General features: G+C 49.9%; 1 protein-coding gene across 3 annotated transcripts in view; it reads right to left on the reverse strand.

Annotated features, from left to right (window-relative positions):
* Window positions 1-6343: 6343 nt before the first annotated feature.
* The window catches only part of UNC45B (unc-45 myosin chaperone B), a 34531-nt gene continuing 14980 nt past the window's right edge, over window positions 6344-25894 (reverse strand). The window contains exons 9-19 of one of the 3 annotated variants that reach the window (XM_024769265.1): window positions 24273-24573; window positions 23268-23362; window positions 22980-23121; window positions 22100-22240; window positions 20639-20766; window positions 13997-14063; window positions 13022-13135; window positions 12547-12662; window positions 11614-11731; window positions 9302-9457; window positions 6344-6827 (exon numbers count right to left, since the gene is read on the reverse strand). In XM_024769265.1, the coding sequence (XP_024625033.1) occupies window positions 6567-6827; window positions 9302-9457; window positions 11614-11731; window positions 12547-12662; window positions 13022-13135; window positions 13997-14063; window positions 20639-20766; window positions 22100-22240; window positions 22980-23121; window positions 23268-23362; window positions 24273-24573 (1639 nt within the window). In that variant the 3' untranslated portion in view covers window positions 6344-6566. Of the gene's footprint in view, window positions 6828-9301; window positions 9458-11613; window positions 11732-12546; window positions 12663-13021; window positions 13136-13996; window positions 14064-20638; window positions 20767-22099; window positions 22241-22973; window positions 23122-23267; window positions 23363-24272; window positions 24574-25894 lie in introns of all 3 variants that reach the window. The other 2 variants (XM_024769275.1, XM_024769284.1) reach the window with 2 other exon arrangements.

Genomic DNA, 25894 nt, shown 5'->3' on the forward strand with positions numbered 1-25894 from the left:
CATTCTTTCCCATGACCTCTATTACCTTTTTCTTTAAAGAGTATGTTTACAAAACTTTGTTGTGCAGAAAGCAGAATGGGGTTACAACCTCAGTGTAACTGGTAACCACGGATAGTTATGAGTCATCCATCAGTCACAGCTATTCACACTACAGCAAGACTCTTGCATGAAAACCTGACAACCCTTACAGTTTCGCTGGGGTGAAGTCCCCAAGCTTAGTGGTGGATTTCCAAGAGGGACTAAATGGAAGAAAGCAGAGTGTCACGGGAACTATGCTCTTTGGGTGGGTGGGTAGGTGTTCTGGGGTTTGTATCATAGGCACTTTTTTAAAAAACAACTACCAACTCCGTAGGAGCAGTCCAATAAATCCTGAACTGAGTCCTAACACTTTCCCTTCCCAGACCCCAGGGAACATCCTCAGCCCACCTTTCATCACCCCTTGCTCCCTGGCTCAGGCTTTGTCTTAGAGCAGGGGTCCCCAACCCGGTCCAGGGCCTGTTAGGAACCTGGCCGCAGGACTGGAAGTGAGCAGCGGGCTAGCCAGCAAAGGAATTCATCTGCCACTCCCCATCGCTCGCATTACCCCCTGAACCATTCCCCACCCCCGCCCCCATCTTTGGAAAAATTGTCTTCCAAGAAACCGGTCCCTGGTGCCAAAAGGGTTGGGGGCCACTGCCCTAGAGGATTCATTTTCTAGCCCCCAAACCCACCATAAGCAGATGGGAGAAGAAATCTCCACCTTCCCACCCCATCCAAAGCTGGTATCTACAAAGACTTCAAAGACAGCAACTCACAGGCAATCATTTGGAACACAACCCATGGTAAAATGATCTCAGGGACCTAGTCATACCCAAGACCCAAAACTCACCTGCCTAGCTTGGGTCCCAGAACCTTGGCTCATGGTGTGGCTGTTTCCTTGAAAATCTTTCATGTTTTGTGAAAATCTTTCATAAAATGTTTTATGAAAGATTTTATGAACCACGAGGAAGTCTGTTACCTTGGTGTTTCGATGGATTGGGTTTTCAACTTCAACACTAAGAGGGAAACCCGCAGACCCCAGAACCTCAAAGGGCAGTGCCAAAGTGTCATTTTGGCAGAACCAAATAGAAGGAGGTGACAAATGTATCCCCCTGCCGGTGGCACTTGGTATTTTACTGTATTGAGGTCGTTTTCATTATCTCTTTCCTCCTTACAGATTATGAAATCCTACCTGAGAGTACGGTGTAAGTTGTCCGTACATCTATAGCGCAGCAAGTGCCTCTGCAGCTCCTATTACCCGCCTATGCTTACTCTCAGAACCTGGAGCAGGAGGGACGTCCAGGAACTTGGGAGATCTGCGCCTGACTGAGGGCCCTTGGACCTGTCTGTCCAAAGTGCTCTTTGCTTCTCCCGCCAGGCTGCCGCAGCCCCACCTCCATCACTCAGATGCCCCTCCTTTCTGAGTATTCAGTGCTTCCCGGTGCAGGCAAGTGGTGACATCTGATCTGGATCCCTCCGGTCGGGTCCCAACCCGTCCTCTGCCCGGGTCGCCCCGCCCTTAGAGCCGCCACGCTGGCCTTTCTGGGAAAGTATCTGCGGAGTCTGGAGCTAGGAAGCGGCCACGCGAAGGGCAGGAGAGGGGCGGGCGGGGCAGCGACCGACGCACCCCGTCCACGTCCTCCTAGATCTGGGGTGGACGAGACCCCGGAGGTCTGGGGAGAGGCGAGTCTTTGAGGACCTAGGAGGTGGCAGAGCCTTCCTACCAGCTCCGCGCATCCTCCATGCGGGTGTCTTGGTAGAGGCACCAGCGCGCTCCAGCCGCCCGTGTCTGCTCCGTGTGTCCGGCTGGGGGACGCCACCTGGCTGCGTCGCCACGGAGGTGGGGGCATCGAGCGACAACAGCAACTACTCAGCCCGGGGACCCACGCCCAGAAGGACGATAGCGATGGTTCTCGCGGGTGGACCCCGATGCCTCCCCACATCCCCGCACCCTCCCACCTCCGGCTCTTGCGCCCACGGGACGACACCTCAATCCCTGCGCTGTCCGGGGGGCGGGGTGCTTCCAGCCGGTGGATGCCTGTTTGATTTGCCAGATGCGCCCAGGTTCCCCGCCGGGAGAAGGAGGTGAGTGTGAGCGATGGGGCGAGAAGGAGGTAGGAAATCGAGCCTCCGCTTCGGCAAAGTACACTTTTCCGCTCTTTTTTTTTTTTAATTTATTTTATTTATTTTTGGCTGCATGTGGTCTTTGTTGCTGCCCAGGGGCTTTCTCTTTCTCTAGTTGCGACGAGCAGGGACTACTCTTCGTTTCAGGGCGCGGGCTTCTCATTGGGGCGGCTTCTCTTGTTGCGGAGCACGGGCTCGAGACGCGCGGGCTTCAGTAGTTGTGGCTCGCGGGCTCTAGAGCGCAGGCTCAGGAGTGGTGCCACAGGAGCTTAGTTGCTCCCCGGCATATGGAATTTTCCAGGAACAGGGATCGAGCCCGCGTCCACTGCATCGGCAGGCAGATTCTTAAAGACCACGCCCTTCCCTTCCTTCCTTCCTAATTCCTTCCTTCCTTCCTCCCTCCCTGCCTCCCTCCCTTCCTTCTCTCCTTTCTTATTGATGAGATTTTTAAAGCGTTCGTGTTGTCTAAGGCAGACTTTCTTAGTTCCCCCAAGGCGCTGGGATTTGACTGCAGATGGTGACAGGTGCAGGTGTTTTTGTGGTTCAGAGGAAACAAAATTAAGCACTATTTTCTGGGCGCTGGCGATGTGCCAGACTCACGCGCCACGGCCCGGCCCAGACACTCCAACAGGCCCAAGAAGGCGAAGAACGAGGGAAGCATGCTGCAAAGAGAGGTAATGGGGAGACTTACTTGGCGGTCCAGTCGTTAAGACTCTGCTCTTCCAATGCAGGGAACGAGGATTCCATCCCTGGTTGGGGAACTAAGAGAGATGTAATGGGAGCCCACACTTCCCTGGGAGAGTAAGCAGCACCGTGGGGGCTCCTGGGTGGTTTAGTACAATCCCAGCTCGAACCTGGGCTCTCACCTGGCGCCCTGCGGCCACTCCGTCTTGGAATCTCGGAGAACAGATGTTATTGCATTTCATCACTGCCAGCTCGCCGGCCGAGAACCCTTGTTTCCTAAACACACTGAGGCCAGGTGTCCGCCATTCCTTGGGTGAATTTGCAAATGTTAACTGGCTTACTCACCAGTCCCCTGTTCCCCTAAGTGACCTGTTGAAGTACAGATCCATCAGTTGGGACAGGGAATATTGATCAGATGAAAGGAAAGGAACTAATTGATTATTCATATGCTACAAACCAGGTACTTAAGATCCATTCTTTTATGTAATCCTCACACTCTTAAGAGAAAAACATTTACTTTCTATATTAAGTCTCTAAAAATGAAACATACAGAAAAGTGCATAAATCGTAAGTTTGATGAAAGTGAACACATCCAGACCAAAAATTAGATGCTCTCTTAGGGTCCCTCCTCATCACTATCCACTCCCTTCTCCCTACAAGTACTGTAAATAGTATCCCGACTCTGAATACCATAGGCAAGTTTGCCTGGTTTTGAACCTATACAAATGGAATCATTCACTATACAGTACATGGTGTTAGGTCCAGCTCCTTTCACTGAATGTTATGTAAGTTGCCTCCATATTGTTGTATGTAGCAGTAGTTTATTCACTTTCATTGGTGTATCATCATCTCCTGTATGAGGATGGAACAATTTATCCATTTTCTATGGACATTGGGATTATTTGCACTTGGGAGCTGTGATTGAAAATGTTTTCTCTCATTGTATAGTACATGGGTTTTGGCGCACGTAAGTATGTATTTCTGTACCTAGGAGTTGCTGGCTATTTTAGTGGGTACTGCTTAACACTTTTAGGGATACTGCCAAATACATTTTCTTAGGTGGTTGTAGTAATTTATATTCCCATCTGCAATGTATGAGTTCCAGGGTTTCCCTGGTGGCGCAGTGGTTGAGAGTCCGCCTGCCGATGCAGGGGACATGGGTTCGTGCCCCGGACCAGGAAGATCCCACATGCCACGGAGCGGCTGGGCCCGTGAGCCATGACCGCTGAGCCTGCGTGTCCGGAACCTGTGCTCCGCAACGGGAGAGGCCACAACAGTGAGAGGCCCGCATACCGCAAAAAAAAAAAGAGTTCCAGTTACTCCACATTCTCTTGATTTTTGTCAGTGTTTTTAATATTAGCCATTCTAATGTCTATAGTGGCATCTCATAATACTTTTATTTTCCATTTTCCTGATGACTAGTGAGGTTGAGCATCTTTTCATGTACTTATTGGTCTATTTTATGACATGCCTGTTCAAGTAGTTTGCTCAGGTATTCTGGATTATTTGCATTTTCATATACACTTTAAAAATAACTTATCAGTCTGTCCCCCAAAAGGCTCAGGTTTGATTAGCATTTCATGGAACCTATATGGCAGTTTGGAGAGAATGTACATCCCCAACTTAATATTGAGTCATCCAATCCATGACATGGTAATATCTCTCATTTATGTAGGTTTTCTTTTATTTCTCTCAATAATATTTTATAGTTTTCTATGTAGAATCCTTCAATATCTTTCACATGATTTGTTCCTAAGTATTTGATGTAGTTTTTGTTATTGTAAATGGCATCATCTTTTACATTTTAATTTCCTAATTGTTACAGGTATAGAGAAATACAATTAATTTTTGTAAATTGACCTTGTATCTAAATTCACTTATTATTTCTAAGAGTTTATCTGTAAATGTTTTCTGTATACATGTACATGTATACGTGTACAGTACCGTTGTGTGAATAATTAGAAAGTTTTATTTCTTGATTTTCAATCTTTCTGCTTTTCATTTCCTTTTCTTGCCTTATTGTAGTAGCTTGAACCTCTAGTACAAAACCAAATAGAATTGGTAATAGCAAGTATTGTTTTACTGTGTTTTTTTTTTTTGGCTGTGCTGGGTCTTTGTTGCTGCATGCAGGCTTTCTCTAGTTGTGGCGAGTGGGGGCTACTCTTCGTTGTGGTGCACGGGCTTCTCATCGTGGTGGCTTCTCTTGTTGTGGAGCACGGGCTCTAGGCGCGCGGGCTTCAGTAGTTGTGGGACACAGGCTCAGTAGTTGTGGCTCGCGGGCTCTAGAGCACAGGCTCAGTAGTTGTAGCGCACGGGCTTAGTTGCTCCATGGTATGTGGGATCTTCCCAGACCAGGGATTGAATCTGTGTCCCCTGCATTGGCAGGAGGATTCTTAACCACTGTGCCACCAGGGACGTCCCGTGTCTCATTCTTAATCTCAGGGGGATCATTAGATATCATTTAGGCTGTAGCCTTTATGTAGATAATCTTTATCAGACTAATGAAGTCTCCTAATTTTAGTTTACTGGAATTTTTTATCATGAGTTGTTTAATTTTATCAAATGTCTTCCCTGCATCTATTGAAATAATCATATTATTTTTCTTCTTCATGCTGTTAATGTGATATATGGAAATGTGATACAAGCTACACATATCAGAGTTATCTCTGGGAATTTTGATGGGTTATTAAGAATGGTCCTCTCTCTTCTCTTCCATGATTATGAGCTATAACAACTATGTGGGAATTCCCTGGCGGTCCAGTGGTTAGGACACCTTACTTTCACTGCTGAGGGCCAGGGTTCGATCCCTGGTCGGGGAACTAAGATCCCACAAACCACGGGCAAAAAAACAAACAAACGTGGAAGTCTGGAGCTTCTGGGCACTATCTTTCCCACCACATGAAAAGAGCTTGCCAGAAATTAAGCCCAACCCAGAGGAAATTAAAACCAAGATATGACACGGGGGATGACAGAGAGATAAAAGCCCTCACACAGAAAAGAATATTGATGACAACATTTGAGCCCTGGTTCTAACAATGTCAGACCTTTCCCTGCATTGACGAGATACATGAACCAATGAATTCTTTTTTTTTTTTTTGCTTAAAGTACTATGAGTCGATCTTATTTATATTCATGACATACATCTTGCTTAGAAGATTGCCCCAAGCAGATTGCAAAAATCATGTCATACTCTTGAACATAAACTGTACTTCCATCATAGTTGAGTGATGGGAATGGACATGGGGCTGGGACAGGGCACTACAGCTGAAACATGCAGTTCTAGGCAGCCTTATTCAAACAGCATGGGAGAGAGGATATAAAAACCAGCACAGGTCAGCATCCAGATACACCAGCACTAACGTTTATATTCACACCTGTTAGTTCCTACTTTACCACACAATCCATTTTCCAAAATATAAAGAACTTCAGCCCATTATCCTGGCCTTTGGAATGGGTACAGAGAGAATTATCCAACCTGTCTTCCTAATCACAGATGAAAATTATTCTAGGAATTTTGGGAACATGACAGATGTAAGGAACAAGAGAGCTAATGAAACATGCAAACTTTCCTAGAGCAAAGGGGGAGATTCACAACTCAGGGGACAATCAAGTCCTTCTTTTATATGGAGACTTCGTTGTCGCTGCTATGATCCCTAGCTGAACTGACATTCCAGGAGTGAGTTCTTAGCTCAGAACTCTGCACAGAACAGGAGCAGCCCCAGCATCCCTCTGGGCCCTGTCTAAGACACTGGTTTAATGAAGCCATAATCCATGCATTTGATGAGACATTCCCGAGCTGTCTGAACCACTGCTGCCCTCTTCTCATCCGGCTCTTGTTTGCCCACCACAGTCAGGATCTCCAGCAACTCACTCTCCACCAGCTTCTTGGCCAGCTCAGCATCAGCCGCCAGCAGGTTGTAGGCAATGACCAGGCCCCGGTGTTGAACTGACAGCCGGTCGTGCAAGCAAAGCCGCTGTAGTATCTCCAACCACTGAGTCGTCTGAAGGTGGGGAAGAGGATAAGGAAGGATTGGAGGAATCAGTGGGGGGGACAGAGAAAGTAGATTTTGGACAAGATAAAAAGAAGGCCTTGGCCAGGCCCAGATTCTGAGCTCTGAAAGGGGAAGCACACATCTGGTTATCTGTATGGGACTCAGCATATGCCCACTTGAACCCCTTGGGACTAGCTGGGTGATGCCCATCTCCTTACCAGGACCAGGGCAGGAATTGAAGAACTAGAAGGAACTTGAAATAATCCAATCCTTTTCATTTTATAAGTGGAGGAATTGGGGTTCAGGGAGAGGAAGTAACTTAGCTATAGTCACACATCTAGAAATAGTAGAGAATAAACATCCACACATCCATTTAATTTTTAAGCATCTTGAGAAGCAAAGGGACCGGCCCACTGCATGCCTGAGTGGAATGGGAATGGAGGATGTTCAGAAAGGAGGATTCTAACCCTGGACGCATGCACAACGCCTGCTTCTGCCAATCCAGGTGCCCTTAGAGACATGCCCTAGGCATGCACTCCACCAGCCCTGACTTCAACTGGAATTAACACTGGAGTCTGGAGTGTATCCTCTCCTCCACCCCTCCTCCATCTCTCTCCTCCATTCCCAGTTGTGAAGCAGCCCAACTACTGTACATGGGGGAGACAGGACTCTAGACCACTCTGATCACCCCCAGGAGACAGAAATGGAGCTGAGAATAGAACCAGGAGGCTTGACACTTACAACATTCAACAGACACAGAATAGAATAGTCATCAGTATGGGTTTTGGAGTCAGAGAGACTAGTGTTCAGGTCCCAACTTAGCCACTTACCAACTGTATGACCTTAGCTAAATTATTTAACCTCTCCAAGCCTCAGGAGCCTCATCTGTTATCTTACCTCATAATATTGTAATGATCTAATGATATGACACATGAAAAGAGCTTAGCATGATGGCTAGAGCATAGTAAGAGCCCATCAAGTAGAAGTGGACAGGAATGATGATTTTAGGCACTAATCCAACAATTTCCCCTTTGCTTCCCCAGACCTATTACCTTCCACTAGTTAGCAGAGATACCTTTCTACATACACCGCTATCAGATGGGGAGACAGATACAGAGAGGAAGAAAAGGCAAATTATTCTTCTGAGCTTCTCAGCAGACTTTTGTAAACTCTGCACTGTATCCTACCACAAGGAAAGGAAAGGAAAGTTCAGCTAGCTGTGGTAGGATTCAGGGAAAGATTTTATGCTGATGCGTAATTGATCATGGGTCTAGTGCCTATCACTCCCTGGGACAGGAATGCAGCCAGGATTTCTGAGCCCCTTGGGAAGATGGAAGAAGTGGCCAGGAGTGGGTTGCAATCCTGAAGGATCCCAGTCCCCTCCTATCTAACTGGCTATGTGGTGTTGGGCTATTACTTTTCTGAGCTCGGTTTCACCATTGGTGAGTGAGGATAATAATTATCATGCCCACTGCACAGGGTTGTTGGGAGGATGGAATGACATAATAGGTGCAAGCACTTAGAGCAGCGCCTGGAGCACAGCAAGTGGAGGAGTCACAGAGCACCTTGCGGGGCCTGGTGACAGAAATGTGTGACCAGTAACTTCAGCAGAAGCTGCTCTAGGATAGCAGCCTGTGGTCCCCAGGCCGGAAGCACCCCACCTCCAATCTACTCAGTCAGAATATCTGGGGAAAGTGTTTTAACCAGCCCTCCGTGTGACTCTTACACACCTTACAATTTTGAAAAACTTGCGCTAGGGAAAGTGCTGAAGGCCAGGGACCAAGCAGGATGAGCTACATCTAGGAGAGAGACCCCTCCCCTGGTGCCAGGACAGCATAAGCCCCCATGGAATTTAGAGAACACACACACACACACACACACACACACACACCTGCCTTAAGCTGGCTATCTAAAAGAGCCTGCCTGTAAAGCAGACTTGCTTTAATACATTTGAATTGAGATGTTTACATTTTTTTTGAGATGTTTACATTTTTCACCATCAGTGAATATGATGCCCACAAACTAAGTTCAGTTTGGTGAAATAAGGAAAATTTCATTTTGCATCCCCTTGTTTGCGGCTATGTCAATATCACTCTCATTACACCTGCTGAGATGGCCACAGTCCCACAAAGGGTCTGGTCATCACGTGAACTTAAGAGAATCTGCTGCCTCTTCGTCAAACTGTGGATGGTAACCCAACCACATCCATTCTTCTCTTGGGGAGCTCAGGGGCTCCACAGCAATAGTTAGTGCTATTGTTACTATTGTCATTATTCTTAAGTAATGACTTATAAGCACCACCAAAGTGAGTTAGCACACTTAGGGAGTCCAAATAATGAGTGTAGGGGGTCGAATCATATAGATTCTCCTCTCTTTAGGTGGTAGGAACAGATACAGGGGCTGGCCTCCCCCCAGAAGATCATACAGGGCAGTGTGGTCTGGGGGTGGGGGGACTCCCCAGAGTCCCTAGGGCCCACTCTCACCACTTGAGTCATCTTGAAGCACAGTTTCTTATGTGCTGCTGTCAGCATGGCCAGGGCCCCCGCAGCCGCATTCTGCACCTTGTCATCATCCTCCCCGCAGAGCAGCACCACCAGCTTCAGCCGGTCATTCCCATCAGCCAGGAACCTCTCCTGTACCTATGGGAGGCGGGTACACGGCTCAGAGAAAAATGCCCCCATCTGCCCAGCTTGGAGAGGGAAAGATGCATCTGGAGCCAAATTCTCTGACCCAAGATCCCTCAGAGCTTTTCTTTGAGCATCTCACCCATGACACCTCCTCCTCCAGGAAGTCTTCTCTGACTAGTTAGATGAAAGTGCTACAGACTCCTCCAGCTAAAAGGTTAAAGAGAATAAGGGGTTCCTTGTATAGCATTCGCTGTTGCCTCTGTTTGCATTCAGCTCTCCACCTCTGGGGAAAGGGCAGGCACAGACTCCTGAAGGGTAGATGTTGCCTGAAGAGCCATGTTTCACTTCCCTTTGGGGAAGCCTGGACTGTTTCTTCCACAACAGATGGGCCTTCAGGGTCTGCCATTAAATGACTTTGCAGTCCCTGAAGGCACAGAGACTTGGCAAGAGCAGCAGACAGTTGGGTAGTTTACATGGTACTCAGGAGCTGCTGTACCATTCACCAGGTGAGGGATGAGGCTTCCCAAGCACCCAAAAGCCCGGAGAAGAGCCTCCTGGGGCCCAGGGCCCTGACATGTCTGAAAGCACACTGACCCCCCCCTCCCCCCCGCACCCCTCTGCTCTATAGTAAAATCTGATTGGTTAAATTTAAGGGCATTTTGTTGGGTGAGGTGTCCTAGAAGGGGAGCGCCAAGAGGGGTCAAAGGTCACAGCTGCCCAGGTTATAAACCTCTACCTACAACTCCCTGAAGCTGGAGCAGTGGTCCTCAGAGGTAAGAGTATAGTGATAGCGCAGTGCCCTCATGGGGCACAGGTGTGACTGGAAAGCAGCTGCCCCAAAAGGACTGCATTCCCCATCTCTTGCACTAAATATGGCCATGACCTCATTCTCATTACAGAACATGAATGGATGTAATGTGTGTCACTTCCAGGCCACCATGGTGGAGCGCTACAGGGGTCTCTCCTGTGGTCTGTCTCCCCATTCCCCATCTGAATGGAGACCACTCTCAAGGTGGCAGAGGGAGAGACAGTTCTTTTTTTTTGGGGGGGGGGTATAGTTATTGATGATTGAAGATGCCTGCATCCCTAAGTCATTGCTTGGAAGCGAGCCACCTGATCCTAATGTGAGCAAGAAATGATGTGAGCAAGAAATGAACTTCTGTCCTGTTTGGACCACTGTTCATTTTGATTCGGGTTGTTGTGGCCGCTGATGCTCCCCATCCCCTCCACTGTCTTTGGATACACTCTCTTCTCCCACGTGGCTGCCAGGCCCCCAGCCCAGCCTCAGGCCAGCTCCCTGGTGGACTGTGGTAGCTTTATTTCTTTTGATTTTAAAAGGCTTTCATGGATCAGGTTTTCCTGCTATAACAGTGAGAACATCCAAGACTTGAGTTAGGAACTGAGGGGCAACGGAGTGGGTCTCACACTCGGCCACTAGCCCTGGTTGTCATGTTAACAAAGGGCCTCAGATTTCAACCCTGTTGTTACCTCTGATGAGGTTCTAACTACAGGCACAGCAGTGCTCTGCCAGGATGGAAAGAAGGAAACATTCATTTATCATATGGTGATAATTTATCCCAGTACCAGACCATGAAGCCATTGATGTGTTCTGAATTCATTTTATTTTTACAAATCCTATAATTATTCTGTGATGAACACAGTTATAGTGCATTGCAGTTTCTGTGGAAACAGCGATCATTCATTAAATGTTAACATTTAACATATTCTAAAATCGTTTGTAACTGTTTTTGCATTTCTTCATTTTTTTATATATGTGGAGCTTCAACAGATGCAAGTGGTCTAGCCTCTCTAAGAGGCCCTGGCCTCCTATATTTTTTGCTATGAGATTATTTAGAAAATAACTTGGGGAAATGGGACTTCTACACCATCCAGCCCAAGCTTTGGGGTCAAAGCCACAGCTAGGGATGATATTACTTTGTGTATTCTCCTTTGTCTCCTTTGTGCATTATATTCCTCTCAGGGTCCTTATAGGGAGGGAGGCTGTCATCTAGGAAAGATTGAGGGATTCCTGGGTTCTTTGACAAAATGTTGCCTTAAGGGCTTCCCTGGTGGCGCAGTGGTTGAGAGTCCGCCTAAATCTAGCACCAGGCCCTGACCTGTGGCCCGACTCTCCATGCCTTGATCACTCCCATCTGGAGCCCCCTCACCTCCTTGTTCACCACCATGTTGCACATGCACTCTGTGGCTGCCTGCCGCAGCTGGTCATGGTTCTCAAACATGTAGTTCTCAATATCTGGCAAGGCCTTCTCCTTAAAGATCTTCTGCCTAGGGTTTGGGGGGTGGAAGAAGAGAGGCTGCTGAGTCCCCTGTGATGAGCATTTGGGGTTTTGGCCACCCAAGGGCCATTCCACATCCTCAGCCAGCATGGTTTAGATGGCAGTAATCCCACCCCCAGCTCCAGGAGGGGCGTCCAATGACATAGCACAGCATCCTGGCCATAGCAACAGGGTCTGGGATGAACATGTCACCCAGCCGGAGATTCTCTTGTATTATTGCTGGGGAATGTCTTTCTCTCTCCTGCTGGAGATGAAGCCAAGAAGATGTGAAGTCTGGAGCAACCCTCATGTGATCATGAGAGAGGGGAAGAGCCTGTCTGAAAATTAAGACAATACAGACAGAAGAGGTGGAGAGGTGTAGGATCTAGGACAGCTTTGTAACCCCTGCATCAAACCGCACCTGAATCTGGTTTATCCCAGATGAGTCATTAATGACCTGAGTCATTAAATTCCCTTTATGCTTAAACCAATTGGAGTTGAGTTTTCTGCCACTTGCAATCAAAAGAATTTCAACCCAATCCCACCATCCCCCTGCTTCTGGGGATGGGTGGGGACACTTTATCCCCACCCATCCACCTGATATCTTTTCTACTACTTCAGAAGGAAATGCCTTTCCAGTCTCCTTTGGCTTTGCACATTCACTGTGGTCTTTCCAAGTGCTAGTTCAAATCTTTCCCACGGTCGTTTCTACCCACTGCCTTCGAGCCTCTCCTCAGAGAAGAGCACACACGGTACCTGTGACATGTCCACCAACACTTCATGGGACACCTCTCTCCACCCCTGCTCCCTGTACGCCCCACTCACCGGAGTTTGTCACTCCGCTCAGACAGGTTGGTGAGGCCTAGGAGGGCCTCATAGTTCTGGAGCCCATCCCTCTGTGTGTTGAGGAGACTCACGAGGGGCCGCACTACCTCGTACACCTGTGGGGGGAGGCGTCAAGGAGTGGTCAGGTGGAGACCATGTCCCCCCAGTCATTTACAGGTGCCCAGCTCTAGAATTTCCAATGCACGTGCCCACCCATTGTCTGATTCAATCTTCACAATGATCCTGAGGGGCGGGATTATTTCCTTTACTTCGTAGGTGAGATAACTGAGTTTCCAAGGGGACGGCCTTATTCGTCAGAGGTAGAGCCAGGCCTGGGATCCACGCACCTCCAATTCATGGCCCTCTTTGTGACAGCACCACGCCCCCTCCCAGGCCAGGGGTAGGGTGGCAAGGGGAAAGGCCCCTGGGAGCAGACTCCTCCCATCACTGCCACCCTACTGCCCCCATCACCCACCCGCTCCCCAGGGAAGGCGATGTCCGGATTGGAGACTGCAGCGATCTTCGCTAGAGCATGGGCTGCCTTCACCTTGCCCACGTCTGTGCCCTCCAAAGCCAGGGGAATCAGGGCCTGCAAGAAAGGGCACAGTCACCCCTCGGTCACAAATATACAGAGGCCTCTCTCCCCAGCGTCCCTCTCCAACTGCTGTCCCATCAGAAGTTCAGGAAGACTGTAATAGAGTCAACTCTTGAGCATCATGGAAAACAGTTAAATTCTTAATCACGGATTCACTCCCCTTGGTTCCCAGCACACATGGAGATCTTCGCCTGCCCTCTTCCCCACCCATCCATACGTTCATGTGGCTTTTGGAAAAATAAATCAATCATTTTTTACTTTCTGACTAAGTCAAACCTAATCATAATAGCGGCCATTCACTGAGCACTTCCTATGAGCCAACACTTAAGTGTATTTTCTCTAATCCTTGTGACATTCTGCAAAGTGAGTGTGTGATGTTCTCCCTTGTTTTACAGACGAGGAAACTGTGACTCAGGGAGATTAAGTAATTTGCCCGAAGTTGCACAGCTAAAAAGGGGACAAGCAAGGACTCGATGACAAGCCTTCTATTGCAAAGCCCACGGTCTCTATCTGCACCAGGGTTCCTTCCAGTAACAAGGAGGATAAATGGGATCCCACAGTAAATCCCATGACACTTCATAGACTTAGGCACTGACAGCACAGATACCTTAATGACTGTATTCCAGAGGTCGGGTTGGGGCAGGGGGTGCATTATTCTTGGGCCAGGCAAAGAACGTGCACACACACATACACAAATAAAGAGACAGAGACACACACAGACACACATAGACACATATACACATACATACACACAGAGAGACACACACACAGACCTACACACACGTACACAAGTGTGCTTCTCCCCAGTGAAGCACCTTCTAGGATGGCAAGGACCCCTTAGCCCACCCAATGTACCTTGCCACCACCTTGAGCCACGATGGTACCTCGGTCCTTTGGGTTGTCACACAGTGCCAGGAATACCCTGGAGAGCAAGGATAAAGGACATTCAGTGCATGAGCACATGCTTCCCAGGCATCAGCAGGCCTAGTGAAGCTCTGGGAAGTGCTGCCAGTGAGCACGTGTCCCAGAACTAACCTTGGGAAGATACTGCCATGGACATAAGTGGCTGGGGAGGAAGTGAGGCCAGATGTAGCTGCAAACAGCAGCCCAACCCCTGTTTAGGGAGATACCAAATGGCTCCCTGCTGCCCACCATCCAGGAGAAACTCTTCCACATGGAAGCACCCCAGGACCACCATGTTCTGGCCCTTGCCGTCCTCTCTGGTCTTATCTAGCACCACTCTCTCCTGTGCACTCCATGCTCCAGACGTATCCCTGGAGAACCCCGTCCTCATTCACTCATTCTCCCTCCATCCTCAGGGTCTTTGCATACGCTATTCCCTCTGCCTGGAACCCTTCCTTCTGCTGCATTTGAGTGGCTCCTTTTTTTCCTTCAGGGTTCCCCTGGGTTGTTACATCTTCCAGGAGGCCTTTCTAGCTGCCTACCCACCTACCCTCCAGTCTGGCCAGTTGGGTGCCACTGCTCGTGCTCCAGCCAGCCCTCTGTATGTCCCCCATCATGGCACCTGCCGTGTCGTGTGGTAACTGAGCCTGTGTGCCTCCCGTCAGGCTGCACAGAAACTGTGCCTTTCATCTTTGGCATTTCAGAGCCTGGGAACCAGGTCACCAGAATGGACAGTGACCTCTTTCCTCACAATGCAAAGTTGCCCCTGTGATGACCTGCCCGCCATGTCACTTTTCAGTGTTGATCCCCATCAGCCTCCTCTTCAGGCCCCTAATGGCTCATTCCCTCATTTACTCCCCACCCCCACCATCTCTATCTCCCCACCCAGCCTCCTGCCTCCAGGCCCCTCAGACCCCAGCCCTGAACTGCTGCAGCCGCACCTGGCCAGCAACTCTTTGGTCTGGTCAGTGAGGATGGCATTGTCTGCTTTCACCATGCAGGCCAGCACTGAGATGACACCGGCCTTCAGAAGCCGCTTCACCCGCATGTCCACAAAGTCCTTCTTGTCCTGGGGAGATGAAAAGATGGCAAGGAAATCAATCCCGAAAGAGAAGGAAGATGATCCAAAACCCTAGATGACCCAGACGTTACTTTCTTGCAGAAGGCTGGCTTTCTTCTTACCTCTGGGTAAACAGAGGTGGGAGGGGAGAGAGAACAGATAAAGCTGACCTAACAGTGGATTGGGTCAGCCCCAGGGTTGAATAGTCTCTACAGATAATCCTCAGGGTGGCTGGGAAGAGGCAATCTCTAGAAGCCACATTAGAACTTCATGGCGGCAGAACATGCTATACACCCTTGCCTGCGTGAAATCCTATGCAGCTTTAAAAAATGATTCAGAGAACGACATAGCAGTGTGGAAAACACCTAAAGTATTTTCCCCAAATTGGGTACAAAATAATAACTACATTCTGATTATAACTATTTTTATTATTTTTTCTTTTTTAATTAATTAATTTATTTGGCTGCGCTGGGTCTTAGTTGAGCCATGTAGGATCTCTAGTTTCGACATGCAAACTCTTAGTTGCAACATGTGGGATCTAGTTCCAGGACCAGGGGTCGGACCCAGGTCCCCTGCATTGGGAGCACAGAGTCTTAGCCACTGGACCACCAGGGAGGTCCCCTGATTATAACTATTTTTTTAAAAACGCACAGAAATAGTCTCTGGTAGGTGATATAATACACCAAAATAGTGCTCAGAGGGAGATGATGTAATTGCAAGTAGCTATTTTCTTTTCTCTACTGTCACATTTGTGTTTGTTTTGCAACATGGTTATATTACTTTGGTCATTTTTTTAAAAATCTAAATGTTTTATTGGCTGGAAATACAATGCATATATATTCATATACAAACCACATACAAAGTATGCCGTTGCGTGCAGTGAATCATTGTGGGGACGGTCCCAAGGGGATTTGTGACACCTGGGCTGCCCCTGATCCCCCGTTCCTCCGCTTCTCATTATTCGTACTTAGCACCCATATCCCCAAATCCAGATATCCCAGAAAATAAAATTTGTATAAATGTGGAAAACATGAAATACAACTAACTGTCAGATGTCCATGAAATCAACAACATAAATTGGAAGACGTTCATCCTGGCTCCATTTGGTTTCTCTGACTGTAAATCGTCGATTCCTCCTCCCCCTCCACAGAACATTAACACTAAGAAAAACACAAGTGCCACCTAGTGGGAGAAACTGGCCATGATCCTTTTCAATTTCTCTGCCTCTTCCACCGAATCCTCCCAGACACACAGGCACGGCGCCTGAACATCATTAACTGTCCTTCCCACCTCTCTGGCGGTCCGGTGGTACAGCTCCCCTCCAGGCCATCCCCTTCCCCACCTTGGGGTGCTCCTCGGGCACGTGCTGCTTGGAGAACTTGGCCAGCTGCACCAGCTCTGGGATGACTTCATTGACGTCGTAGCTGTTGGTACAGTTCACCAGGGTGGTGGCCACCGAGTACAGGATGGTCTTGTCAGGGGTCTGGAGGCAGGAGGTGGGGGATAGGAGGGGACAGGCAGCAAGGAAACCTGAGAACAAACCACTGCCTCCAAGAGGCTCCCTCACAGGCAGGCTGGTTTGGGAGGAGCGTGGCTGGCGTGGCCCCGAGGGAGAGGAACCAGCTCTGCTCACACAGGCTCTGCTCCCCTCAGCAGCACCCCAGAGCACCAACGGGAGTCCTCTCAGTGCACTTTTTGCTTTGTGCCCCTTTCAAAAGCCCAGTCTCATAGGCTTTCCATCAGACTGCGGTGGGGTAGGGTGGGAGCTGGACACCCTTTGGTGGAAACTCCCTCCCACACTTCCACCCTTTAGTGGTGGCAAAGAACGGGGGGAGTGGGGCGCGGGGGGAGGTGGCCCAGCAGAGGAGGAAGGGCATGTGGGAGGCACTGGGAAGGAGGGAGGGGCCCAGAAGAGGCCAGGTACAGCCCCTCGGTCCCTCAAAAACCTCAACTCCCTGGGGGGGGAGGGGGGGGTCTCAGGAAAAAATACCCTCATCTTATTCATCCTCCCACTGCCTGGAAGGCATGAAGAGTTGTGAGCCCATTTTACAGTCATGAAAGATGAGGGCCAGACAGAGGGAAATGACCAACCCAGGTTTACAGGAAGAGTAGGGGGTAGAGTCAGGATGAGGACTGGGGAATCTAATTTCCCATGCTCAGCGGACAGCCCCGTGAGCCTGAATCCAGCAGATCCTGAGGCCAGAGGCCAGGGCCACACTCGCCTTGGCCAGCTCCAACATGGCCTGCAGGGCAGGGATGTCCTGAACAAAGTCATCCTTCACGTCGGCGTCCAGCGTGAGGTAGGCCAGGCCCTCCGCTGCCCATCGCCGGGTCCGGGTGTCTGTGGACGTGTTGCACAGCCACCTGGGGGAGGGGAGGCAAGGGTGCTGGGACTGGGGCAAGAGTGAAACAATTCAGGGCAGCAGGTGGGCGGCTTTTTAGGATCTGGCATCCACTAGGGCACATCCCTGAGAGGAGATGGTGGGCTTGAGGAAACAGGACCCCCTTACTTGCGGCACTGTTTGGCCAGCTTCTCTGTCGACCCTTCTGCAAACTGCCTGAGACCATAGTCTGTGCCGCCAGCAGAGCCAAGTTTACAGAGTCCCTGGGGAGAAGGGGAGATGTGTAGGATCAGAGACACCAAGACCTGGGGACGTGGCCTTGCTCACACGGGTCCCTGTGGCTGGAACACTTTGCCCCTTTTCTTTGCCTGGATAAACCTGTCTGCATCCTACAGAACTAAGGGCAGGCGTCACCTTTCTGAGATGCCTTCCCTGAGGCTTCCAGGTTAGGGTAGATGCCCACAAAGCTGGAGGTTTTCAACTTACCCTTTTCCCCCACCATTTTGCCCACGTAGATGTTTTGTGTTTGTCATTTTGAAAAATCAGCACAGGATAATACTAACCATATCTGTAACCACAACGATAAAACTTATGGCACAAAAACTGGCTGTGAAATCATATTTTTGTTGGGGGGCAGATTCAGCTGTGCAGATTTTTACCCAGGAAAAATTGGACTCTTGCTAGGAAAAAAAAAATGTCTTCCATAAGAGAAAACTCACAATGACAGAAGCTAAAATTAGTTTTTTTTAATTGATATGAACCAAAAAAAAACCCCCACAAACAAACAGATCAATGACTCAAATCTTCACTGTAATTGCTATCAAGAAAAAGGAAGTTACTTCTATAAAATGAAAATGGAAACAATGTGCTATATAGAAACCGATTAAGGAAACAAACTGAGTTTTTGGAGTTTGCACTGAAACTACTTGGTGGACAAAAGCTCATCAGTGTTTGTCGTTCAAAAGCATCGAGGAGATCATTGTTAGGGTTACATGGCAGGGTCCCCCATCCTGAATCCACGTTCTCACAGCTTCCTGCTATCACCCCGATCTGCAGGGGCCTGTGGGTGGACCTGGGTGCTTAGGGCGTGGTCTCCTCAAGGACAGGGACCACGTCTCATTCATCCCGGTGTCCCTGATGCCCGGCACAGTGTCTGGTACCCAGCGCACTCACCACCAGTGTGAGGATCTTGATCTTCTCGTTTTTGGTGGTCTTGTAGATCTCTTTGAGCAGTGACACGCCGTTGGTGATGATGAATGTGGCACGGCTGAGCTTGGTGGAGGCATGGATGAGGGCCTCCACGGCCACCAGCTGGTCCGCTTCACGCTCTGAGCCGCACAGAGCCACCATCATCTCCATAACTCCTTTCAGTCCCAGCAGCTGATTGCCCAGGTCAAAGGGGCCCTGCAGGATCCCTGACACCGTCTGGATGGCAATCACATTCTTGTCCATGTCCTGGGGGTCAAACTTGCCCCTAAAACAGAGGGCCAGCGTGGTCAAGAGAACTGGCCAAGGGGAATGGGAGGAGTGTGAGATTTGGGGACAGACAGATTTGTTTTTGCATCCTAGATCCACCACTCGTGCTGTGTAACCTGGGGCAATTCACTGAACCTCTCTGAGCCTCAGCTTCTTGATCTGGAAACTGAGGATAGCACTACTACTTCTCAGAGTTACGATGGGGATAAATGAAGTAATAGATGTGTTCCTCAAGAAGCACACTCAGATGGGGACTGACACTCAGGAAGTTTATTTGGGAGAGCTCTTGGGATCAACACCTGTTGGAAAAGGGAAGAAATCAGGCCTGGATGGAGGGAGGCACTGGACTGAGATGCGGTCGTGACAAAGCCTCAGCTTGCAAAGAGTTCCAGAGCCGAGACACCCTTCAAAGTTGTTCCAAGTTGGGGTGAGGGACAAGTCATTGGATGCTGGCTGCCCTGAGAAGAGTGAACAGCTGTCCTCAGCCAAGGCAAGTCCCCAAAAAGAGGTGACAGGTGAGAGCTGTCAGCCAACAGGCTTCCCAGAAGCTGGGGTGTCTGGTGGGACAGGACAGCAGCCACCACAGCACAATAGGGCTACCCTGATGCCTGCCGCACGACCTGACTCTGCCATGTAGCTGAGTCATGATGTAGCCTGAGCCAGTCAATCCCCTGTCTGGTCCAGTCCCTTCCCCTAACGAGTCGGCGGTGAGGGGTAGACTAGAAGAGCCAGAAGTTTCTGCCTTCCTTTCAAAGTCTACTATCATCTACGGAAGGATCTCTGTATGAGGACGTCAGAGGTGACACACCTTCTGATCCTTCCGTGATCTGCCCAGGTTGATTTGATGTGGGGAATCAGGGCAGATGTGCACAGTGCAAATGCAGATGTGTATAAATGAAAGAAGAGAGCAGGGCTTCCCTGGTGGCGCAGTAGTTAAGAATCTGCCTGCCAGTGCAGGGGACAGGGGTTCGAGCCCTGGCCCGAGAAGATCCCACATGCCGCAGAGCAACTAAGCCCGTGCATCACAGCTGCTGAGCCTGTGCTCTAGAGCCCACGAGCCACAGCTACTGAGCCTGCGTGCCACAACTACTGCAGCCCGCGTGCCTAGAGCCCAACTACTGAAGCCCGCGTGCCTAGAGCCCGTGCTCCGCAACAAGAGAAGCCACCGCAATGAGAAGCCCACGCACTGCAACACACTGCCCGCACACCGCAATGAGAAGCCCGCACACTGCTCGCCGCAACTAGAGAAAGCCCACGTGTAGCAACGAAGACCCAATGCAGCCAAAAATAAAATAAATTAAAAAAAAAAAAAAACCAAAACCTACCCTCCAGTCTGGCCAGTTGGGTGCCACTGCTCGTGCTCCAGCCAGCCCTCTGTATGTCCCCCATCATGGCACCTGCCGTGTCGTGTGGTAACTGAGCCTGTGTGCCTCCCGTCAGGCTGCACAGAAACTGTGCCTTTCATCTTTGGCATTTCAGAGCCTGGGAACCAGGTCACCAGAATGGACAGTGACCTCTTTCCTCACAATGCAAAGTTGCCCCTGTGATGACCTGCCCGCCATGTCACTTTTCAGTGTTGATCCCCATCAGCCTCCTCTTCAGGCCCCTAATGGCTCATTCCCTCATTTACTCCCCACCCCCACCATCTCTATCTCCCCACCCAGCCTCCTGCCTCCAGGCCCCTCAGACCCCAGCCCTGAACTGCTGCAGCCGCACCTGGCCAGCAACTCTTTGGTCTGGTCAGTGAGGATGGCATTGTCTGCTTTCACCATGCAGGCCAGCACTGAGATGACACCGGCCTTCAGAAGCCGCTTCACCCGCATGTCCACAAAGTCCTTCTTGTCCTGGGGAGATGAAAAGATGGCAAGGAAATCAATCCCGAAAGAGAAGGAAGATGATCCAAAACCCTAGATGACCCAGACGTTACTTTCTTGCAGAAGGCTGGCTTTCTTCTTACCTCTGGGTAAACAGAGGTGGGAGGGGAGAGAGAACAGATAAAGCTGACCTAACAGTGGATTGGGTCAGCCCCAGGGTTGAATAGTCTCTACAGATAATCCTCAGGGTGGCTGGGAAGAGGCAATCTCTAGAAGCCACATTAGAACTTCATGGCGGCAGAACATGCTATACACCCTTGCCTGCGTGAAATCCTATGCAGCTTTAAAAAATGATTCAGAGAACGACATAGCAGTGTGGAAAACACCTAAAGTATTTTCCCCAAATTGGGTACAAAATAATAACTACATTCTGATTATAACTATTTTTATTATTTTTTCTTTTTTAATTAATTAATTTATTTGGCTGCGCTGGGTCTTAGTTGAGCCATGTAGGATCTCTAGTTTCGACATGCAAACTCTTAGTTGCAACATGTGGGATCTAGTTCCAGGACCAGGGGTCGGACCCAGGTCCCCTGCATTGGGAGCACAGAGTCTTAGCCACTGGACCACCAGGGAGGTCCCCTGATTATAACTATTTTTTTAAAAACGCACAGAAATAGTCTCTGGTAGGTGATATAATACACCAAAATAGTGCTCAGAGGGAGATGATGTAATTGCAAGTAGCTATTTTCTTTTCTCTACTGTCACATTTGTGTTTGTTTTGCAACATGGTTATATTACTTTGGTCATTTTTTAAAAAATCTAAATGTTTTATTGGCTGGAAATACAATGCATATATATTCATATACAAACCACATACAAAGTATGCCGTTGCGTGCAGTGAATCATTGTGGGGACGGTCCCAAGGGGATTTGTGACACCTGGGCTGCCCCTGATCCCCCGTTCCTCCGCTTCTCATTATTCGTACTTAGCACCCATATCCCCAAATCCAGATATCCCAGAAAATAAAATTTGTATAAATGTGGAAAACATGAAATACAACTAACTGTCAGATGTCCATGAAATCAACAACATAAATTGGAAGACGTTCATCCTGGCTCCATTTGGTTTCTCTGACTGTAAATCGTCGATTCCTCCTCCCCCTCCACAGAACATTAACACTAAGAAAAACACAAGTGCCACCTAGTGGGAGAAACTGGCCATGATCCTTTTCAATTTCTCTGCCTCTTCCACCGAATCCTCCCAGACACACAGGCACGGCGCCTGAACATCATTAACTGTCCTTCCCACCTCTCTGGCGGTCCGGTGGTACAGCTCCCCTCCAGGCCATCCCCTTCCCCACCTTGGGGTGCTCCTCGGGCACGTGCTGCTTGGAGAACTTGGCCAGCTGCACCAGCTCTGGGATGACTTCATTGACGTCGTAGCTGTTGGTACAGTTCACCAGGGTGGTGGCCACCGAGTACAGGATGGTCTTGTCAGGGGTCTGGAGGCAGGAGGTGGGGGATAGGAGGGGACAGGCAGCAAGGAAACCTGAGAACAAACCACTGCCTCCAAGAGGCTCCCTCACAGGCAGGCTGGTTTGGGAGGAGCGTGGCTGGCGTGGCCCCGAGGGAGAGGAACCAGCTCTGCTCACACAGGCTCTGCTCCCCTCAGCAGCACCCCAGAGCACCAACGGGAGTCCTCTCAGTGCACTTTTTGCTTTGTGCCCCTTTCAAAAGCCCAGTCTCATAGGCTTTCCATCAGACTGCGGTGGGGTAGGGTGGGAGCTGGACACCCTTTGGTGGAAACTCCCTCCCACACTTCCACCCTTTAGTGGTGGCAAAGAACGGGGGGAGTGGGGCGCGGGGGGAGGTGGCCCAGCAGAGGAGGAAGGGCATGTGGGAGGCACTGGGAAGGAGGGAGGGGCCCAGAAGAGGCCAGGTACAGCCCCTCGGTCCCTCAAAAACCTCAACTCCCTGGGGGGGGAGGGGGGGGTCTCAGGAAAAAATACCCTCATCTTATTCATCCTCCCACTGCCTGGAAGGCATGAAGAGTTGTGAGCCCATTTTACAGTCATGAAAGATGAGGGCCAGACAGAGGGAAATGACCAACCCAGGTTTACAGGAAGAGTAGGGGGTAGAGTCAGGATGAGGACTGGGGAATCTAATTTCCCATGCTCAGCGGACAGCCCCGTGAGCCTGAATCCAGCAGATCCTGAGGCCAGAGGCCAGGGCCACACTCGCCTTGGCCAGCTCCAACATGGCCTGCAGGGCAGGGATGTCCTGAACAAAGTCATCCTTCACGTCGGCGTCCAGCGTGAGGTAGGCCAGGCCCTCCGCTGCCCATCGCCGGGTCCGGGTGTCTGTGGACGTGTTGCACAGCCACCTGGGGGAGGGGAGGCAAGGGTGCTGGGACTGGGGCAAGAGTGAAACAATTCAGGGCAGCAGGTGGGCGGCTTTTTAGGATCTGGCATCCACTAGGGCACATCCCTGAGAGGAGATGGTGGGCTTGAGGAAACAGGACCCCCTTACTTGCGGCACTGTTTGGCCAGCTTCTCTGTCGACCCTTCTGCAAACTGCCTGAGACCATAGTCTGTGCCGCCAGCAGAGCCAAGTTTACAGAGTCCCTGGGGAGAAGGGGAGATGTGTAGGATCAGAGACACCAAGACCTGGGGACGTGGCCTTGCTCACACGGGTCCCTGTGGCTGGAACACTTTGCCCCTTTTCTTTGCCTGGATAAACCTGTCTGCATCCTACAGAACTAAGGGCAGGCGTCACCTTTCTGAGATGCCTTCCCTGAGGCTTCCAGGTTAGGGTAGATGCCCACAAAGCTGGAGGTTTTCAACTTACCCTTTTCCCCCACCATTTTGCCCACGTAGATGTTTTGTGTTTGTCATTTTGAAAAATCAGCACAGGATAATACTAACCATATCTGTAACCACAACGATAAAACTTATGGCACAAAAACTGGCTGTGAAATCATATTTTTGTTGGGGGGCAGATTCAGCTGTGCAGATTTTTACCCAGGAAAAATTGGACTCTTGCTAGGAAAAAAAAAATGTCTTCCATAAGAGAAAACTCACAATGACAGAAGCTAAAATTAGTTTTTTTTAATTGATATGAACCAAAAAAAAACCCCCACAAACAAACAGATCAATGACTCAAATCTTCACTGTAATTGCTATCAAGAAAAAGGAAGTTACTTCTATAAAATGAAAATGGAAACAATGTGCTATATAGAAACCGATTAAGGAAACAAACTGAGTTTTTGGAGTTTGCACTGAAACTACTTGGTGGACAAAAGCTCATCAGTGTTTGTCGTTCAAAAGCATCGAGGAGATCATTGTTAGGGTTACATGGCAGGGTCCCCCATCCTGAATCCACGTTCTCACAGCTTCCTGCTATCACCCCGATCTGCAGGGGCCTGTGGGTGGACCTGGGTGCTTAGGGCGTGGTCTCCTCAAGGACAGGGACCACGTCTCATTCATCCCGGTGTCCCTGATGCCCGGCACAGTGTCTGGTACCCAGCGCACTCACCACCAGTGTGAGGATCTTGATCTTCTCGTTTTTGGTGGTCTTGTAGATCTCTTTGAGCAGTGACACGCCGTTGGTGATGATGAATGTGGCACGGCTGAGCTTGGTGGAGGCATGGATGAGGGCCTCCACGGCCACCAGCTGGTCCGCTTCACGCTCTGAGCCGCACAGAGCCACCATCATCTCCATAACTCCTTTCAGTCCCAGCAGCTGATTGCCCAGGTCAAAGGGGCCCTGCAGGATCCCTGACACCGTCTGGATGGCAATCACATTCTTGTCCATGTCCTGGGGGTCAAACTTGCCCCTAAAACAGAGGGCCAGCGTGGTCAAGAGAACTGGCCAAGGGGAATGGGAGGAGTGTGAGATTTGGGGACAGACAGATTTGTTTTTGCATCCTAGATCCACCACTCGTGCTGTGTAACCTGGGGCAATTCACTGAACCTCTCTGAGCCTCAGCTTCTTGATCTGGAAACTGAGGATAGCACTACTACTTCTCAGAGTTACGATGGGGATAAATGAAGTAATAGATGTGTTCCTCAAGAAGCACACTCAGATGGGGACTGACACTCAGGAAGTTTATTTGGGAGAGCTCTTGGGATCAACACCTGTTGGAAAAGGGAAGAAATCAGGCCTGGATGGAGGGAGGCACTGGACTGAGATGCGGTCGTGACAAAGCCTCAGCTTGCAAAGAGTTCCAGAGCCGAGACACCCTTCAAAGTTGTTCCAAGTTGGGGTGAGGGACAAGTCATTGGATGCTGGCTGCCCTGAGAAGAGTGAACAGCTGTCCTCAGCCAAGGCAAGTCCCCAAAAAGAGGTGACAGGTGAGAGCTGTCAGCCAACAGGCTTCCCAGAAGCTGGTGTGTCTGGGGGGACAGGACAGCAGCCACCACAGCACAATAGGGCTACCCTGATGCCTGCCGCACGACCTGACTCTGCCATGTAGCTGAGTCATGATGTAGCCTGAGCCAGTCAATCCCCTGTCTGGTCCAGTCCCTTCCCCTAACGAGTCGGCGGTGAGGGGTAGACTAGAAGAGCCAGAAGTTTCTGCCTTCCTTTCAAAGTCTACTATCATCTACGGAAGGATCTCTGTATGAGGACGTCAGAGGTGACACACCTTCTGATCCTTCCGTGATCTGCCCAGGTTGATTTGATGTGGGGAATCAGGGCAGATGTGCACAGTGCAAATGCAGATGTGTATAAATGAAAGAAGAGAGCAGGGCTTCCCTGGTGGCGCAGTAGTTAAGAATCTGCCTGCCAGTGCAGGGGACAGGGGTTCGAGCCCTGGCCCGAGAAGATCCCACATGCCGCAGAGCAACTAAGCCCGTGCATCACAGCTGCTGAGCCTGTGCTCTAGAGCCCACGAGCCACAGCTACTGAGCCTGCGTGCCACAACTACTGCAGCCCGCGTGCCTAGAGCCCAACTACTGAAGCCCGCGTGCCTAGAGCCCGTGCTCCGCAACAAGAGAAGCCACCGCAATGAGAAGCCCACGCACTGCAACACACTGCCCGCACACCGCAATGAGAAGCCCGCACACTGCTCGCCGCAACTAGAGAAAGCCCACGTGTAGCAACGAAGACCCAATGCAGCCAAAAATAAAATAAATTAAAAAAAAAAAAAAACCAAA

The sequence above is a fragment of the Neophocaena asiaeorientalis genome, unplaced genomic scaffold (assembly GCF_003031525.2).
Source record: "Neophocaena asiaeorientalis asiaeorientalis breed wild unplaced genomic scaffold, Neophocaena_asiaeorientalis_V1.1 scaffold1136, whole genome shotgun sequence".
Lineage (NCBI taxonomy): Eukaryota > Metazoa > Chordata > Mammalia > Artiodactyla > Phocoenidae > Neophocaena > Neophocaena asiaeorientalis.